General features: G+C 48.8%; 2 protein-coding genes across 10 annotated transcripts in view; one reads left to right on the top strand and one right to left on the bottom strand.

The window, feature by feature from the left end:
• The first annotated feature begins 864 nt into the window (after window positions 1–864).
• Pld6 (phospholipase D family member 6) lies at window positions 865–4,991 on the top strand. Of its 2 annotated transcripts, none has more exons than XM_028856523.2 (2): window positions 865–1,299; window positions 3,223–4,991. In XM_028856523.2, exons 1-2 carry the CDS (start codon window positions 879–881, stop codon window positions 3,468–3,470), a joined length of 669 nt encoding a protein of 222 aa, XP_028712356.1. In that variant the 5' UTR covers window positions 865–878; the 3' UTR covers window positions 3,471–4,991. The 2 variants fall into 2 exon arrangements, 1 of the variants encoding a protein (XP_028712356.1); XR_005090374.1 differs by lacking the exon at window positions 865–1,299 and adding an exon at window positions 1,306–1,392.
• A 3,286-nt stretch (window positions 4,992–8,277) lies between these two features.
• LOC114682562 (myosin phosphatase Rho interacting protein) overlaps window positions 8,278–19,532 on the bottom strand; it is a 118,755-nt gene continuing 107,500 nt past the window's right edge. For 5 of the 8 annotated variants that reach the window (XM_028856490.2, XM_028856484.2, XM_028856487.2 and 2 more), the window contains 4 exons: window positions 19,388–19,474; window positions 18,656–18,818; window positions 17,575–17,660; window positions 8,278–13,668 (listed from right to left, as the gene is read on the bottom strand). In XM_028856490.2, the coding sequence (XP_028712323.1) occupies window positions 13,597–13,668; window positions 17,575–17,660; window positions 18,656–18,818; window positions 19,388–19,474 (408 nt within the window). In that variant the 3' untranslated portion in view covers window positions 8,278–13,596. Of the gene's footprint in view, window positions 13,669–17,069; window positions 17,136–17,574; window positions 17,661–18,655; window positions 18,819–19,387; window positions 19,475–19,532 lie in introns of all 8 variants that reach the window. The other 3 variants (XM_028856491.2, XM_028856485.2, XM_028856486.2) reach the window with 2 other exon arrangements.

The raw sequence follows: 19,532 nt of genomic DNA, 5'->3' as shown, positions 1-19,532 counted from the left end.
TCGAGCAGTCAAGTTTAATTAGACAACGCAAGGAAGCAAGCCTGTGTGTGCTCCTGAGCACAGGCCAGCGGCAACAGCCTCGGCCCAGACGGCTGGAGGTGTAGGATTTTTCTCTCTGTTGTCCTCTTCCCTGTGCCTTCTCCAGGGTGGGAACTTCTAGGTGGCACATTTCTCAGAAGCCCGTTTTACCCAGAGTTCAACAGTGTTGTCAGCAGGTACATAAGATGCACGAATCTGTGTAGGGGAATTAAGTTCCCTCAAAATTGAAAAGTTCCCTAGGCAGAGGGGAACATCACTGTACATACTCTCATGGCGAGGAAGTCCCTGAAGTTTTGATCTGCTCTATCACCCATTGGTTTTTTCACATCCTGGTTTTGATCTTCACCTGGCCTATGCGGAGTTGACCACCATCGTTATCATTACCCCGTTTCAAGGGCCCTGAGTTGATCTACCTGTTGTTCTTTATCGCCCAAAATTTAAGGGCCTGGGGTAAGAAGGTGTGCCCTGAGAGTGCCTCCAGCTTAGATAGAGCCAGGGAAATGGTCAACCGTGGGCACAGGTACGGCCCAGGGTGATGAGTTGGTTAGGGGTGGTTGGGTCGTAGCAGAAGTGGGTGCGGGGCGGAGGAGGGGGGTCTTGCAGTGTGTGGCTGGCTTGGTGATGGTACTAGCCTGTGATCCCTGGCACATAAATAACTGTTAGCAGGGTAGGCGTGCCGAGGATAGCCTAGCAGCTAGGAGCTAACCCAGCTGTTGGCTGGGGGCGGTCCAGCGCAGGGGGGCGTGGCACGCGGGGGGGAGTTGGGGGCGGGGACGGGTTGGTGTGTGTCCAGCACGCGCAAGCGCCCGATGCCCGCGCCGACCTCTGAGCTGGTGGCCATGGGGCTCTCGAGTTGGCGGTTGGTGGTCGCGGCCGGCGCGGGTTTCGCGCTGGCCCTAGAGGCGCTGCCGTGGCTGGTGCGTTGGCTGCTGGCCGGGCGGCGGCCACGGCGCGAGGTGCTCTTCTTCCCGTCGCAGGTGACCTGCACCGAGGCCCTCCTGCAGACCCCAGGCTTGCCCTCCGGGCCCTCCTCGGGCTGCCCGTGCAGTCTCCCGCACAGCGAGAGTTCGCTGAGCCGTCTGCTGCGCGCGCTGCTGGCCGCCCGCTCCAGTCTGGAGCTCTGCCTCTTCGCCTTCTCCAGCCCGCAGCTGGGCCGTGCGGTGCAGCTGCTGCACCAGCGCGGGGTGCGCGTGCGGGTCATCACCGACTGCGACTACATGGCCCTCAACGGTTCGCAGATCGGCCTGCTGCGCAAGGCAGGTAAACCGCCGCCGCCGCCGGAGGTGTTCCCTAGAGGAGGGGCTGAGGTGGCTGAGGACTTAGTGGATGCCCCAGCCGACTGGTCTAGAACAGGTAGCTTTTCAGGGAGAAGGTGGAGGCAGGCAGGCAGCAGGCGCGGGTGAGCTGGCCAAGGAACCAGGGTTTATAGAATGTCATTTCCCATGTCTAGAGTAAGGTGTGCAGGAATTCCCACCTGTTCCTAGGCTCTGACCTTGGAGGGGAGGCGTGTGTAGATGCAATCAATTTTTGTGATTGTTGCAGGCCGCGAAGGCATGGAAGGTAAAGCTTAAATCAGTTTGAACCCAGTCAGCACTGAAGGACCCTCAGCTGCTTCTGCGTGGGCCCCAGGGAAGCTAGGAGTGACCAGTGGTCAGTGTCATTAGTGAGTTTCCTACTAGGCTGGGCGATCACTGGAAAGTGGACCCTACAGTGTGGCGGATGAATACTGATCAGCCACCTCTGGGCCCGCAAGTGTGTTTGGGGAGTCTGCAGCTCTGCCCAGGCAACAGGTGTGATGATTTCTACTCTCCCTTGGTCCGTGGCCCTTGTTTGCCCTCTTTTAAGTGGTGGGCACTGCAGGAACGCAAACTTGGACTGCTAGATCCCTCCTTTACCCAAGACTCAGTGCCCCCCAACCCTCCACACACTTGCCTAGCCTCATCATTGTGCCTACAGTGACTGACAGGTTTGGGGAGCCCCTGGGAAATGTTCAGGTTTTGCGGTGCTTTTGAATTTTCCTTGCACACAGCCTGCCCTCCTAGTCCCCGGGATAATGTAGGCTTTGGAAACCAGATCTGCTTCAGGCAGCAAATTGGGAAGAGCACCATAGCACCAACCCGCTGTGTCTCACCCACAGCAGAAGCACCATGGCGACTCCCTGTCCCCTCACTGGCAGTCACAGGGTGATCTCCAGTCAGGCCATTTTGGTGGGTGGACAAGGAGATATCGGGCATGGGTGATGTCACTGTATTTAGATTTTGGCGAGTCACAAAACCTCAGATTTGGAAAGAACCAAATTGCTGTCACAGATGGAACTTCCACTGATGTTCTGGCCACAGCTGGGTGAGTTCCAGATTGTTCCATCAACAAGTGTGCCATGTGTCCGTGTTTGGTACAGTCAGGTACTTGTAGGAAAACGCATGAATCAAAAAGGTCTGGAAAACTTCACAAAGATCATGAAGTGAGTGGCTAGGATAGCTACAGAGGCATTCGGGGACAGCGCAACGTGCCCAAGCCATGAACTAGCTGCTGGGGACTGACTAAAGGTGGTCTGCAGCGAGGTGATGCTGCCAGCCTTTGCTGGGATGGAGTGAGGGCAGAAGCGCAGTAAAGACAGGCAGATCACTTACCCAGCATGTGAGGGGCCTGTGTTTCACCCCAACATCCCTGCCAAACAACATACCCTCAAAAGGAAGGAAGCCAAAGCCAGAACTTTGGTGAGGATAGCAGGTTAGGAGGTGGCACAGTTCTTTCTGTTCAGCTAGTGAGGCACCCTGGGAGGTGTAATTCCAGTTGGCCAGCCAAAGTCAACGTGCACTCCTTTCCTGTGTAGGCTTCTGTTGTCTCATATCATCCCCCCCCCCTTATCTATCCAGTGAGTGACAAGAACAGCAAGGGTGTGTCACATGTCTGACTCCTTTCTCTAAGGATTCTGAGGTAGCATTTAGACACAGGCTTAGTGGAGCTGGTGTGGGTGGGTTGTTCCCCAGAGAAGTGTTTGGTGTCATCCAGAGTCCTTGCTTTCTGTGTACTGACCTGGATGACAGACTGCCTTCTCCCTGTCATCTCAGTACCACCCTGGGACAGCCCCTGGGTTTCCCTGTGGAGTCAACAGAGGACATCAGCAAGCTTGGGGGTAGCTGCACCTGCATGGGCATAATAAAGGCTGCCTTGGCTCCACAGGTATACAGGTACGGCATGACCAGGACCTCGGCTACATGCATCATAAGTTTGCCATCATTGACAAGAAGGTGCTCATCACTGGCTCCCTCAATTGGACCACACAGGCCATCCAGAACAACCGTGAGAACGTTCTGATTATGGAGGACACTGAGTATGTGCGGCTCTTCCTGGAGGAGTTCGAGCGCATCTGGGAAGAATTTGACCCCACCAAGTACAGCTTTTTCCCCCAGAAGCAGCGAGGGCACTGACCCTGCTCTGTCTTGCTCAGTCTTCCAGCTTGCTCTTGTGAGGTTCCCTCCTGCTTTGGAAAAGCCTTTCCTGGCAGGGGGCAGTCCTGGGTACACTGGGCTGATAAGTCTTCTTGTCCTCGCATCCCCATGAGAAGTCAGGAAGGAGGCGACAGTGGGCAGTGCTGTAGGGTGTCCTCTAGCAGTAGTTGTCTAGATAGGCAGGCCATCCTCTTCAAGTGGCTTCTGGGCATCACTCGACATGTCTGATAGTACTGACCCTCTGCCATTGGCCTTGTAGCCTGGCAGTTAGTCACCGGTGAGCACTATGTATAGGCGCCTTTAATTTTCCATGTCCCTCACATTAGAGCAATACTGTGACTTAGAAGTGACCTCGGCTCTAGCACCTGTGGACTCATGGCTTTTTTGCTCAGTCATGGATCAGGAGCTGACAACCAAGGGAGGTAAGAAGAGCTGCCCAGGCTGTGAGCTCTGCTGTGGGCATCCCAGGGAGTCAGAGGAACAAGTTTCTCATTCGCATTTGTGTGACATGTTCCAAATTACTTTGTTTTTATATGCAAGTAGCTCAAGTGACGTAAGAGCTAATTTTGTCATTGTTCATGCTTGTGTGTGTGACAGGCTCCATGTGGCCCCTTAAAGTCAGTCTGAGTAGATGAAGTGTCCCTTAGCTCATGGAACCATTAGCAGCAGATGCTGCTCAATACAGGTGTTTTCTTTCTTTTTTGGGGGGAGGGGCAGGAAGATAGTCTGACCATGTAGCCCTGGCTGGTCTTCAACTCGGAGATCTCTCTGATTCTGCCTCAGGAACTGGGATTACAGGCATGTGCCACCATGCCCAGCTATTTTCACCCTTTTAAATGTTACCTTTTACTTAGTGTTAAGACAAGCAAACTTGATGTTGATTTTCCAAAAGATTTAACAGAAACTATAAAGTATAATACTCAGAAGTAGTTATGTTGGATAAGTTCCTTTCCTTCTGGAGCTCGTGAATTCCTGTGTGCTCTGGTGGGGGGAGATCACAAAATTTCCTTTGAGTGACAGTGCCACTGGGGACCTTGGACTGGTGGCACATTTCAATAAATATTACTTTAGAATATAAACTATTACTTGTCTGCCTTAGCCTGCTGCATTCAAATGTGGCTACTCTTAAAATACATTGTGGGGGAGGTATATGGCTATTTAGACCCCTGTGTATACAGGAGTCCCTGGGAGAGCAATAGCACTGTACAGTACCCACCTTCTGGTGGCTACTATAAATAAATAAAAAAACAAAACATTATCTTTTGAGGGGTTATGGGGACGGATAGGGTCTTGCTGTGTAGCCCAGGCTGGCTGCCATTATGTCTGGCCTAGTTTGTTATTCTAAATTCAATGAACAAAAAGTTAAAAAAAAAAAAATCCAACAAACACCAAGAATATACCATAATTAGCAAACACTTTTGTTAAATTTTGTGTTGTCTATTTTAGCTAGTGTGTTTTCCAAACACCCCAGCTACTCTCTGGTACTATTTCCAGACCTTCCCAAAAAAAAAAAAAAAAAAAAATCAAAGCATGGTTCCTAGTAGCCTGTTTCTCTCTGTCATCTGCCTGACGGTGTGTGTATCTTCCTTGATTCCTGTCCCCATCCCTTCCGGAGAAGGCTGGTATCCACATGGCATCATTGTGGCTGTCAGGGGTTACGTAGCCTTGTTACCTGCAGGAATGTGTGAAGACTTGTGAAGTGATATTACTTCATATATTTATCTTTTTTTGTTTTGAGACAGTCTCACTAGACCAGGCTGGCCACAAACTTAGTATGGCCCTGAGGCTGGCCTTAGATTCCTGCCTCCACTTTCTAAGTACTGGTATTACATGTATGTACTACCACCTCCACTTTGAGGGGCATAGTACATGTGGATATCTCACTTGTCTCAGTACCAGTTTAAGATGATTTCCCCTAATGAATGGTATTAAAACGTTTGTTGAAAACCAACCGACCATTCATTTAATGGTTTATGTCTGGGCTCTGCATTGTCTCAATGTGGTAATGCCAGCAGCAGTCTAGATTAGTAAGAACAGCAGTAATAAGTTTTGAGAACTGGCAACATGAATCCTGTTTCCAACATATTCTCTTACATCTCCGTGTGAATCTTAAAATGAACACACTAATTTCTGGAAAAAATTAAAAAAGCATCTAGGATTTTGATAGGGATTATGTTAACCTGTAGATTAAGTTGGGGTTACCATCTTGAGTTTTCTGACCCATGAGTGTGGATATCTTTTCTCTTGATGCTTGTCAGTTTTCTGTTGTTCACTCACAAATTTATTGGGTAGCCAAGGAGACACAATAGTAATTACACATCAAAGAGACGACACATTCCTAATAGAAAGCAGCCAGGTTCTTGGAATCCCAAGGAAAAGGAAAACATTAGGAAATGAAGAGCTAGTTCCCAGCCTGCGGTGGTGGACGGCCAAGCTGGAGAAGGGGCTGAGGTGAAAACAGAAGTCAGTCTGGATGAACGGTGGAACCTGGCATCAACTATGCTTGTTTCTCCTTCTCTTTTCCCACCTTTGGGCTTAATTTACCACGAGTGCCCAGGGTTGTTCAATACACTTCTCTACTTGCTTGGATTTTTGACCTTTTAATGTTGGTGTTGATAGTTTTAAGTCTTTTCCATCTGGTTTGAGTTTTTTTTTTTTTTTTTTTTTTTTTTTTTTTTTTAATAACCCCAATACAGGGTTTCTCTGTGTAGCTTTAGAGCCTGTCCTAGAACTTGCTCTGTAGACCAGGCTGGCCATACAGAAATCCACCTGCCTCTGCCTCCCAAGTGCCGGGATTAAAGGTGTGCGCTACCACCGCCCAGCCCATCTGGTTTGGGTTTGTTTTTTTTTCCTTTTTTGGGGGGCTTAAGTATCTCACATCAGTGCTTGTAGTTTTGAGTATTATTTGAGTATGTTACTGTAAATGGAATTGCTTAATATGTTCCAGTCTTCAGAGCTACTGTGTAGAAATACAATTGAGCCCTGTATCCTACCTTTCTGAATTCAGCAGTGTAAACTGAATGAAAAAATGAAATAAAGGAGGACACAACTACTCCTAAAGTATGGAGAAGATTTTTATTGTAGTATGAAGGCGAAAGCAGGTGGAGGGCAGAGTCTAGGCTGAACATGGCTGGCAGGCTAAAGATGAGGAGCCACTGACCAAGAAACCAAGACCAAAACGGCTGAGGATTAGGGATATAAGGGATATAGAAGGATCAGGCTAGGGGAAGGGAAGTGGAAACCCTGTTCCCCCGACCCCCAGGAAGAGGTTTAGGGTGGGGCAGGTTGAGGAGGAGTACTGGGGGGAGCCACAGGGACTCAGTGATGGGGGCTGGGGGAGGACGGCAGCTGGCCACCATCTTCTTTGATACGTTACTGTGCCTCTCAGCCATTTGTCCCACGCTTGATAGCTAACATCAACAATACACAGAACTCATTCAAAAGGAACAGTTTGACTTATTCTTTTCCAGTCCAAGTGCCTCTTTCTCAATGGACTACTTGGGCTAGATCCTTTGTACCATTTTTTGAATGGAAGTGGGGAAAGATGTCTTCATCGAAATCCCAGCCCTAGGGAAATGTCAGTCTTTAATTACTGTGATCAGTTTGGTGGGGAGGGTGATTCTTTTTCTGTTCCTGGTTTTTGACTGTTGTTGTTATTTCTCTGTGTAACAGCCCTGGCTGTCTTAGAACTCACTCTATAGACAAGGCTGGCCTTGAACTCAGATCCACCTACGTCTGCCTCTCAAGTGCTGGGATTAAAGGTGTGCCTCCCCCATTTTTAAAATTTTAATGAAAGAGTGATCAACTTGCCAACTAATTTTAAATTGCAGTCTTATCAGGCTAGTTCCCCAAAGCTTTTTTGTATACATTTGTTTGTAATAGTTTTTAATGGGCTACTGAAAAGTCCCTAAACAATTGCAATAACATACTAAAAATATTTATTATTTTAATATCTTCATTTTACTGTTTTATAAATATAAACTAAAGTTGATTTCTAATTGGTGCAGAAACTTTTTTTTTTTTGTATTTCCAGTCAGTTTCACAGACTTTTAGTATAAAGTTTGTGACAATATTGGGAAAAAAACCAGTTGTTATCTTTTGGGGGGTTATGGGGACAGATAGGGTCTTGCTGTGTAGCCCAGGCTGGCTGCCATTATGTGTGGCCTAGTTTATTATTCTAAATTTAATGAACAAAAAGTTAAAAAAAAAATCCAACAAACACCAAGAATATACCATAATTAGCAAACACTGTTTTGTTAAATTTTGTGTTGTCTATTTTATATTATGATGCTTTAAAAAATACGGGCATAATTATATTCTAAGTAAATTCATGAAGGACAGGTCCGATGTGGTGGTGCACACTGGTACTCAGTGAACTGAAGATGAGGCCAGTCTGAGCTATAACTCCAGAGCTTGTGTGGTAGAGGGATTATCCAGCATGCCTGAGGCCCTGGGTCCTCCAGCACCACAAAATAAAAACACAAGACAGTTATGATAAGACAGTTATAGTACCTTGATTAATGAAGGAATCCTTGCTGGAATTTTTTACTATTATTTTAACCCCTGAAATTTCTATACCAAGTCAAAGTACCTTAGGTTCTAGACATAAAATATTATGACTTATGTGTGAAAATATGAAAACAAAAACAAACAAAACAAAACACCTCTGAGAAACTAAAAGGAAAGCAGCAGGTAAGAAACTTAGGTGACTTCTGGGCTGCTAGTGAGTTTATGACTGGACTGTAGGTTCTGGTCCTCGCTGGCTGAGTCAGCACCCATATGCATGCAGAGGGCAATGCAAAAATAGTTTATTATGATACAGTTCATGTAAAATCAAGCAGTATTTACACAATAAAAATGGTTAGCTACAGCCAAGGACTCTAGCTTGTCACACAAAGGAATAAATATTTCTACAAATTAACATTTCAATTGTAGTGAACACCTGACCACAAACTTTGTAGGAAACACCTCACACTGAATCATAAAATGTTTGAATGAGGATTTGGGGACACTTTATCTGCTGGAAGGCCACACCCTGTGCACACACACTGAGGCCTAAGCTGGTTCTGGGAAGCTGTGCTCACAGCCTCCCTGGCTCGGTGAGGCTCCATTTTTCTTCTACATGTAATTTTTAGTCTGGCAACCAGACTGACCGTATCAGAACAGAAACCAAATAGCGGGTGAGATGGCCCAAGCCTGTGAGTGCTGCGAAGTGGCCCTGGGAGGTGCCTGTTCGCAGACGTGCAGCCCAGCCCCAGTCAAGCACTGTAATGGAAGGTTACCCAGAGTTCTGATTGTCAAGGAGCCACTGTGACTGGGATGTTTAATATTCTACGTAACACACCTACAGAAAGCCACATGGGTTAAGTACCACAGAACTGGTTTTGAATCCTGGCATTAATACCAAAGGTAAATCTTACAAGTGACTTAAAATCCATGTAAATTGAAGTTTGTGATAGAAACTAATAGTGGTTTTAGTGTTCTTTACAATCTATTCCTAGCTAAAATAAAATTAGATGTGTGGTATGACTAACTTCTATAGGAGAGATGAGCCAAGGGCATGTTGACTGGCAAGCTGGAGTGGGCTGTCAGCTAGGATTCTCACAGTTGCACGCACCTCTTTATGGCCAAGGCTGGCTACGGAGTCTTGCCCCACCATGGGAGCCGCACCAGACTCACCTGTGACCCACAGAAACTGGAGAGGATGTGAAGTCCTTCAGTTTGTAAACTCTCTCCTGATGGGCTGGCTGGCTCCTTACCAGTGTTGCAGAAACACAGCCAGGGGCTTCTGCACTCCCATGCTGTGTATAGCCAGGCATGTATCGACTGGTGGTCAGGCTGCTCAGAACACAGTCCAGCCCTGCAGCTCTGTCAGAAGCTAGGCACCTAGACCTGAAGCAGCCTATGACCCCAGCCAGTTCCCCTAACAAAATACACTAAGAAGCCTGAAGGCTGGGTGCCAAAAAGTCCTCATTCATCTTCCTGGTTTTTCTTGAGTGACTCTACGAAAGTCTCAGAATGCTTTTAGTAAGAACCAGGGCACTGCTAAGGGCTCGCCCTGAGTGTGGGTTAAGAGGATACTCTGCAAAACATCTGTCCAGTAAGTAAAACCCTTAAAGACACTAGTTACTAACGCTGTCTTTTTTGTTGTTTGGGCTGTTTTATTTTTAGACAGGATTTTACTATGTAGCCCTGATACTTCTGGAACTCACTTTGTAGACCAGGCTGGTCTTGAACTTAGCTTGTCTCTCCTCTGCCTCCCAAGTGCTGGATTAAATGTGTGAGTCACCGTATCTAGCTAACTCATGGTCTTCTGATGCTTGAGGGGGGTTTGCACTAACTCCAGCACTGCCTCCTAAAGGGGTGTCTAGACAAGATGTTTTAAAAGCTCACACCAACTTTGCACCGAAATCCCTGTGTCATGTCTTGGAAATACTTAACATTACTTGCTCTGATATACAGGAAAGGCCAAGTGCCCCCCTGTGCTATGCCGGGTGCTCCCTTGAGAAAGGCTGTATGCAGCAGCCCTGCACTGGTTGTCTATTACTAGCTGAGAAGATGACTTTTTTTGTAGCATAGCAAGAACTGCTACCCTCTTGCTCTGCAAGGTGCAGCCAGTCACCTGGGAGGTAACTAGTGTCCCCTCCACCAGCAGAGTCTGGGGACAGGGTGTCACTGTGCATTTGGGGGCTGAGTCTACCCGCAGCTGCCAGCTGACTGGTGTGCAGCTTGCACCGGATACTCACATGGAGGCAGGAGTGGGGACCCCAGAGTTCTCCCTGATGTCAGGTTGCATGGGGCCTCTGGGTGCTTATCCAGCCTGTTCTTGGAAGCCAGGGTATGGCTGGAGATCAGGAGAAAGAGCACTTGGTGTGTGGGACCGGCCTGCAGGAAGCTCTGCACTGATGCCCGAGTTCACACACACACAGGGCAGGCTGTGTGGTATCCAGCCACTTCTCTCGGCACCAGCTAGGTGTCGGCGGTGAGGAGCGGGCTCAGGTCTCTGCAGTACCAGGTAGAAGACAGTGCACTATCTCCCTCTGTGGGAAGTTAACAGTAGTACACATCCCATCAAATACCTTCCTTTTACACCAGTTTGTGCCTAGTCAAATCTTTCTCAGTCTCCTTTTCGACACATGTTCTCAAGTTCACAAGGGTGCTCTTTGTAATGCTGTAGTTGAAGCCTAGGCCTTACACATGCTAGGTCGGTTGCTCTATCATTATTAAGCTATATATACCCTTACTTAGCCCATCTGTATTTTGAGTCAGAGCCTTGTCACATAGTCCAGCTAGGAGTACAGGCATAAACCACTACATCTAGTTCAGTGTTCTGATGGATCCAGTGGAGGTTCAACTCTGACTTTAGCTTTCCCTTAGTGAAGTCACACACTCCCAGCCTCCTTCCCTCTGGTGATTTCCTACTTTATGAGGTCTCGGCCGCCTCTGCTCTCCCTGAAACAATGGGCCTCCCATTATGGCCCTGGCTCTGTGGACACAGCCATACTGGAGAATCTGCAGCCCTCTGTGAAAAGATGTGCTCTCTGCTCGGGTACTGGGCACCACATCATGTGCAAGATAGAATTTAAGCATGTGTTCACATCATTTGTCAAATGATGTCAAGTAGTTCCCTATAATGGCAGTTTGCTTGCACATGCTGGCAGATTACAAATGTATAAGAAAATAAAAGAAATAAAAAGAAAATGAAGTTCTAAAGTCTATTCATTTTAATGCTGCTCCCACCATGAAATAGGGAAGCATGCCACTGACTGGGCTGGGAACAGCCTGAGTCTTCTTGTACCCCATCTACACTACCCCATCCTTAGCCAAGCATCCTCCTCCACTGATGTCTGGACCAACTCTACTTGCATGTTCGATGCCTCCTCTCTGGAATATACCAACTTCAGCTTCTTTCTAGGCAATGGCATGCCTGTAAGGTCAGGCAAAAGTGAGCCCAGCCCAGCCTGGGGGAAGGGAGTTGACAGAGGACAGCAGCAGTCCAAGGTAAAATGCTTCAGTGGGCCTATATGGCCACCAGGGACACAGAAGACCAGCTTCTTTCCTGGTTCACTTCTGCCAGAAGTCACTGCCAAGAAACTCAAGATGCATCCTGATCCCGTGTTACTGCTCAGAGTGCTTGGGTGGTGGGAGATGATCCAGGCATCCCTGTACTGTGCCAGTTCAGTATCTGGCCAACAAGCCAAACACCACACATGAAATCAGTGCTAGAGTGGAGTGTGCTGTATCATGGCAAGGGGGCTTTCAGTGGAAGCTTGAGTGGCAGAAGAGATAGGTGCAGCTTATCTCCCAGCCCTTCCCTCTGACTTCCAGGTACTGTACTTAGCAAAGGTCATATCCAAGGGTTTTAAGGTGAAGAGCAAAAAGTAAATGTTCTTTTGACCTACAGGCTTGGCATCTTCAGAAGGCCCTGTGGCACGGCAGGAAGATGATGGTACTGGGGCTGAAGGGTCCCGAGGGCAGCCGGACAGCTGCAGAGGAATTACACCCGAGAGAACAGCAGCCCTCAACACAGACTACAGCCCCTGCATCCCAGCCAGGCAATGCTGCTCCATGGCCCTCTTGAGCTCCAAACAGTTCCAGCAGCAGCTTGTTTTCAACAGATCTCACTTGCCCGATGCTGAAAACATAAATGGTAACTGTGCTAGTGAGGAACTTTAAAACTTGTGCAAAGGGGATGTGCCCAGAGCTTGTCTGCGGGGCAGTAGCACACTTGGATATGTCACAAACAACGCAGTTATCTGGCGGGTTTTGCCTGACTACTTCAAGGCCAGCTAGACACTGTGGATGACCTTGAACAGAACTCATGTAGACCAACTGAGGGGATTCATACATGAGTTGAACTTGTGCACGCAGAGACCACTTAACCTACTCAATACTAACAAAGTGGAAGCTTGAGCCAGGGGCCTGGGGCTCAGGACATCAGGATGTAGTTGTGAAGCCACTGTCTCCCCCATCAGACACGGGGACTCTTGTGTGCTGCATCTTATGGTATGAATGTTTTTAATGAGAACAGAAACCTCTGCTAAGTTTTTGTTTTTTAAAGAAACACTGTGGAATGCTTTAGGTAGTTAGAAAGGTCCTGCTCAGCTAGCTAGAAGAGCAAACTTGTTAGCACAGGCTCCCAGTTTATGGCTCCATGAGAAGCAGACACTTTAAGGGAACCTTCCAGAGCTCAGACAAATCAAGAGTCCTAAGCACATGTTGCTGTTCTTACTAGCCCGTCTTCACATACAGGTCTCCTCTCATTCCTTCCCCAAGCGACACTGACAACTTCCCAGGTTAAACCCCAGCAATGTGTCTCCTCTTGAGGACCAGGGGGAGGGGTTATCACACTTGACAAGCCTGAAGGTGCAGCTGCAGCTGCAGGTCCCATTCCCAGCCACCAGGGTAGCATACCAAGGGAGGCACGAGCGGAGGGAGGAAGGAAGGAAGGAGAGGGCCGGCCGGGGCTTTTGTGCAAGATTTAATACAAAACCAAAATAGGAATGGTTGCTTTCAACATTTTCCAGGTGGAGAAAGATCTGCCAGGATTATCTGGGGTATGGTTCTAAGCTGCATCAGTGGGCCATATACAAAATGCTGTCCTCCCAGGTCAAAAGGAAGTGGGGGCAGGCTGGACACCATCTAAGGCCCCTCAACAACCAGGCCAGACTAGAACATTCGGTGGCTCTGCTCTAACCAGCAGGGGCGGTGCTCAGCTGTGTGCGGTAGAGTGGAGCCACTGGCAGGTCCCCACATGTCTACTCTGAGGCAGGGCTAGCTTATTAACAGGCTGCTGTGCCTTAATACTGACAGTGAGTGTGGGGAGGACAAGGGGTCCTGCTCAGATGTCGGTGGGGAAGCCCTCCCCACTACTGCTTGAGCGTGACGAATCTGAGAAGACCACGGTGAAAAGCTGTGATAAGGACACTGGGAAGTGGGAGTCACCAGGGAAGGGAATGGAGCCAACACCCCACACAGCAGTCTCTCATGCATCCATACCCACAGTAATGACGGCAACAGGGAAAAGCACAGATGCAGATGAAAGCCACACTCGGCTTGTGCTGCCACCAGCTGGGAAGGATGTGTCAGGTGGAACAGGCCGCAGCTAGTCTTTCTTCAAGTCCCTGGATTCAAAGAGCTTCAAGCGCTCTTGCACCGTCAGGCCCTCCTTCAGACTCTGGTGGAGACAGAGCGGAGAAGAAGCAATCAGGTGCTGTGAAGCAGCGGCAGTTGGGCTTCAGAAGTAGGTGCAGGGGTGAGGTTGAGGGATCCTGAGATTAGTGGGCATGCGAGGGCAGAAGGCCCTGAGAAGTAGTGTTACTGGAGTTTGCTTTCTCCTGCAGAAATTGACTTAGGTGAGAAGGGAAAAATAAAGAGAACAAGATCATGTGTCCACATAGTTCAACTCTGGCCTTAAAGCTGGTTCTTCAGTCTGACCAAATCACGGAAAACTTGGGCTGAGAACTGGAAGCCTGGCCACCTGTCACTTCCTGTATAGGCAGTATGCACGTCTTGTTCCTTTGTCTTCATCAACTCATGACCTTAACACAAGTGCTCTCTTCTGGGGCATCCTAGTGACGTTACAGCTCTACCCCAGGCATCACTGAGGAGGCCACCAGATATAGCTGTCATCATCAACAACAACATGCACGCACGCACGCACGCACGCACGCACGCACGCACGCACGCACACTTCCCAGCTGTTTCCCTGTGTTTATTTCTTAAGGTAAAGGACATTTTACTAATCGAGGAACAGAACATTGACCACTCCTCCCTTAAACACCTTCCCCAAAGCTTTTCATTTCTAGAAGAGAAGAGAAAAACCCCAGTTCTTAGAGATCTGGCAACGAACATATTTCAGCATGCTTAGGTCTGGATCTGGCTCCTCAGTACTGACTCTTGGTAATCAGTCTTGGTGCCAGGCTCAGCCTGGCCATGAATGCAGGCTGTTACTACGATATGGGAAGCCAGGGGTCTTTCTGGAGGTTGAGGCTCAGCTTTCTGCAGGGAATGAGGGAGGATCTGGACTGTAGTTTCTGTCCCTTACCACCTTCCTCGTAATAACTGAGTTGTTTTTTGTTTTGTTTCATTTGAGATAGGTTCTCATATAGCTGAGGCTGTCCCTTAACGAGTATTGTTTTTAAACTAACGAATTATGTGTATGTGAATTGTGATACCCATACTTGCTTCAGGGTACCTTGAAGTCCCCTCTCCTGAATTTAAGTAGTTCCATGGCAGCCAGACTCCTAAGAGATGTTACATAGGTCTTTTGGCTTACCACCTAGCAAACTGAGCAGGCCCTGGATGGCCACAGTGGCTCTAGACGGCATCAGAACCCCAGGCAGGGGTAAATCCAGGCACAGCACTCACTACCATTCTCAGGGCAGAGAGCAGACAAGACCCACTGTCCCTTAAACCCTGGGAAGTGCCATCTCTCCGAAGTCTCTGGCCTCCTTCTGGCTTCAGGTGTAGCCAGTTACCTCAGGGCTCAGCATCCCACACCCACCCCATGATAACATCGAGGAGAATCCTCTCTGCTCTGGATCTCTGAAGAGGCCATAGTGCTGCCATGAAAGCTAATGAAGTAGAAAATGAAACAGTACCCAAGGAAGGTCCCATTCAGGACATGGCACAGGTTTCAGTCTCTCTTGACAGGGTCGGTGCACTAAGGCAGCATGGGCATGCTGCCACCATGCCTGGCTGGCCCCCATTGCCCAGTGGGCATGTGTTATCCTGAGGTTGGATCTAAAGCACAACAACAGAACTGCACCACCATGCAAATACTAACAAAAACGTGAGAAGCAGTTCCTGGGTCTCCTCTGCCCTCCTGGAAACCTGCCTTTCCCACCTGCATGGCTCTAGTGACTGTCAGCATAGAGGAACCCTAGCACTGTACGACTCTAGTGACCTCTAGTGACCTCGCCAAGCACAGAAGCCCCCAACAGCTCTCGTGGCTGTCTTTGCCATAGAGATCTAGCTAGAACAGAGGCTCCTTGTTCCCCAGCATCACCGCCACCAGGTGCTGAGCTCTGTGTCTGTGTTCACATCCCTACAAATTCATAGGTAGTTGGTACACCCCCCACTGTATGTCTGTCCACATGGTGTCCTCCCCGGACGTCCTTTTTCATTCTGACACAAAGGCCCCACTTATTCACAGTGACCACTATGTTTCTGAGGGCTCAAGGACAAGAGCTGAGTTTAACCTCAGGCTGGAGAAAATAGTCTCCAATGTGAAAAGAATGAGCCTAGAAAGGCTTCCTCTCTCACCAAAGAAAACTTCTGTTTTTAAAGTTTTAGGAAAAACCCTAAACCAAGTTTTTTATCTTGCTTAAACCTCACCTACATGTAAGTTAATTTGGGACTAGAGAAAACAAAAACAGCCTGGTTAAAAGAACCGATGACGCTGAGTGGTGGTGCACGCCTTTAATCCCAGCACTGGGAAGGCAGAGGCAGGCGGATCTCTTGAGTTTGAGGCCAGCCTGGTCTACGGAGTGAGTTCCAGGATGGCCAGGGATACACAGAGAAACCCTGTCTTGAACCCCAACCTCCCCACCAAAAAGAACCAATGTTGAAACTCTTTGGCTTTCTCAATACTTTTCCCTAAGACAAACCTGTCTCCTCCGAGTCTTGAGCTACTGGCCCCTGCTGGAAGGTGGGAGGGCTCGTGGATAGCAGGAACGATACTACCAGTGGGAACAACAGGCCGGAATCCTTGAGCTGTTACCATTGTATAAAAGTCAACACAGCATCCCTAACACTGACCTCAACATGCCAACCTTACCACCTTCTCCTGGAGAGACAGGCATTTAATTAATTGATTAATTAATTAATTAATGTTTTGGTTTTTTCTTTTCTTTTTATTTATTTATTTTTTCGTTTTTCAAGACAGGGTTTCTCTGTGTAGCTTTGCACCTTTCCTGGAACTCACTTGGTAGCCCAGGCTGGCCTTGAACTCACAGAGATCCGCCTGGCTCTGCCTCCCGAGTGCTGGGATTAAAGGCATGCGCCACCATGGCCCGGCTGGCTCTTTGTTTTGTAAAGACAAAAACAACAACAAAAAACAGGTCATGTTTAGCCCCCGTGTATAAGGTTGCCGGGTCCTTAGGAACAAAATACTTTCTCAGATTCTACCTGTGCAGTACTGATCAGTTCCACGTAGAACAGCACAACGGGGATCTGCTCTATCTGCAGGCATCTCCCCCAGGCAGCCTTGCTACTAACTGGATGGCTGAGGTCTTGCACAAGAGCAAACTGCTCGCCAGAGTCAGTGGGTACCTGCCATCTCCCTGCAACTTGTTTCCAAGAGAGGAGACATGAACTTGGTGCCGTGCAAATCACCAAGTATGCATGCTGGCTTGTGCCCTCCTGTCAAGCTGGGCAGGCTCAGCTCTGTGAAGAGGTTAGCGTGCCAACTTCCAGAACAGTTAGTTACTGAGATCTCACGTGGACTATGTGTACGTGTGTGTGTGTGTTGGAGAAGGATGAATGAAGATATTACACAGAGGTGTGCTATGGAGGTGTGAGCAGTGCATGCAGAGCCGCCTGGGCGGGTAGTGGGCAGAGTGGGAAGTGGTTTACCTACATGACAGGGGACTTGGAAGCGGGCGCGACTCAGTTATCCCATGAGACCTGCTCAATTACGGACTGTCAGAGGAAAGAGCAAAAATAAGACACACACACAATCAGTTCTAAATGCAGCATGCTGGCCAGGCCCTCTCCGCCCATCCTCCCAGAGACACGCCCATCTGAGAGCACACTGAGGACTGCTGACTTCATCTCTCCAAGGTTGGCGGTGTCAGTGAGGTAACAGGGACGTGCAGAGGACAGACATACAGCGGAGCTGATGAGAGATCAGATCTACCCCACAGATGAGGCGTATGTCTGAATTCCTCCATGTCTTGTTTCTTGCAACCCTGACCTCTAGATGGTTCTGATGACATGGAACATAGACATGGACATGGAACTTGAAGCCACTAGATTCATCCCAACAGAGTAACTACACAGGTGGGCTAGTGCCTGTACTGGGCTTGATTTCTCCAGCATCCTCAAGCCCTACCTCAGCGATAAGCTGGACTTCACTCACCTTAGACCTGATGTTTCTGAGTTGCCGGGAAACACAGGATCTGTCTTTTTTCAGGAAGTCAGGATTGCTTTTGGATTTCATTATGTCTGAAGGAACAAAAAGGCTCATTACTTTTGCTGTCCAGGGGTGACTCTCCGCACCCTGTACACTGTGTGTGGACTGCTGTCCGGGGTGACTCTCCGCACTCTGTACCCTGTGTGTGGACTGCTGTCCAGGGGTGACTCTCCGCACTCTGTACCCTGTGTGTGGACTGCTGTCCGGGGTGACTCTCCTCACTCTGTATGTACACCGTGTGTGGACTGCTGCTTGTGGGGCCTGTCTGCAGACGCAGTTCCCTCGCACACTTTTCAGAGGTTAGTTAACATGGCAGCTCAAGAGCTACCTCCCTCTAATGCCTTGGCTTCTTGGTTTCCTACCCAGGTGACAGTGGTAATCACCCTTTTCCAGTCAGTTAGATTTGAAATTGTTCTGCTGCTGCCTGTGCCTCCCAGCAGAGTGGATGTTTGTACCCCACACGCACTGCAGAGGCTGTCTGAAGGCACACGCGAAGGCTGTCTTCGTCATTACTGTTCCTGTACGCTGGTGTAGGAAAGCTGAGCTACAGGATACCACAGGACTTGAACAGATCTTCAGTTTGTGGGGTTTTTAAAAAGAAGGGTCACCATGAAGGCAAGATGAAATCATGAATTATCAGAAAGTGTCCAAGAGAATACGGCTCTGCAGCCTCTTTTCTGTCTGTCCTCCACAGTGCCTGTGTATTTTTAGCCAGCAGATAAAGGCCAGTTCCACTGTTCTCGAGAGGGCAGTAGGTTCCCTCTATTCTGCTTGCCTATGGCCCTCAAAGGTTTTATGGTAAAACATTTGGATCAAGGAACTAGCAAGAACTTCCCCTACTTGCTGGAGTTTCTCAGAAGACAGATTATAAGACCCCTTGTTCCTATGGGAGAAGCAGCTGCAGGACTTGGGAGGAGCGGGTTCTCTGGGCAACCTGTGCATGTGGGGCCCCTCAAGGAGATATGAATTTCTGGGCTTCGATCCAAGTGCCAAAAAGCCCTTTTCGAGTAGCACCCAGATTGCTTACCATATCCTGACACGGCAGTGCCCTCAGGAGATTTCTCGCCCAGGGCCTCTGTGGCTGCTTTCAGCTGTTCTTTCAACCTGCTGATGTCACAGTCGGCTTTGGCCTTCGCAATGCTGAGCTCTGTGTAGATGTCTTTGTACTTGTCACTAGCGTACTTCTTATCCTGAGGGCAAAAGGACAGACAGGAATGGTAGCTGAACAGGGGGCAGACTCACTTTGAACTCTAGCCTTGCCTTGGGGCTAACGTGCTGGGAGAACTAACTGTGCCTTGGAAATGACCCTCACTCTCCCTTTCCCAGAGCCAAAGACTGGACACTAAAGAAAACGTGCAGTGAGCAGAGGGGGCAGTGAGCAGAGCAAGCTCAGGCAGCCTGCTGTGGTCCTGCCTGCCCAGTCACTTCCTTGTGGGTGTCAGTCAGGAAAAGTCTCTGGTTTTTACATTTTTGAAGTGACCTGATCATACCAAGGATTATATCACTTCTTTCTGACTCCAGGCATCCCCTTGAGACCAGTCCAGTGAGACCCCCTCAACAGTAGACCAAGCCTCACTTCACCCCCACGGCATTCTCCTGTGTGTCACTGTTCCTACCCACATACACAGAAACACAGGACAACCACCCCTGACTAGGCAGGAGGCATATGCTCACAGGCTGGTGTTTCAAGGGAAACTGACTTTGGGACCATCCCAGCATTCACTCTACCCTGCCCTGCCTCCAAACATGTGGCCCTTACCCGCAAGGCTGTCTGGAGTTCATCCTTGAGGGAGCTGATCTCCTGCTTCAGGTACTGTATTTCTGACTCTTTGACCCGCAACAAGACCTATAAGGAGAGAGAAAACAGGACTGACTCTCAGGACCAGAGATCCTGTAGTCTGTGC

This window comes from Peromyscus leucopus, chromosome 8b, assembly GCF_004664715.2.
Source record: "Peromyscus leucopus breed LL Stock chromosome 8b, UCI_PerLeu_2.1, whole genome shotgun sequence".
NCBI lineage: Eukaryota > Metazoa > Chordata > Mammalia > Rodentia > Cricetidae > Peromyscus > Peromyscus leucopus.
The sequence above is the reverse complement of the archived record's forward strand: the minus strand, read 5'-3'. Positions and strand labels throughout refer to the sequence as shown.

Excerpts from the sequence above, each read along its gene's own strand:
- Pld6 (XM_028856523.2), top strand. The coding sequence starts at position 879 with ATGGGGCTCTCGAGTTGGCGGTTGGTGGTCGCGGCCGGCGCGGGTTTC. Across the intron at positions 1,300-3,222 it reads CGGCCTGCTGCGCAAGGCAG|GTATACAGGTACGGCATGAC; the intron begins GTAAACCGCCGC and ends TTGGCTCCACAG.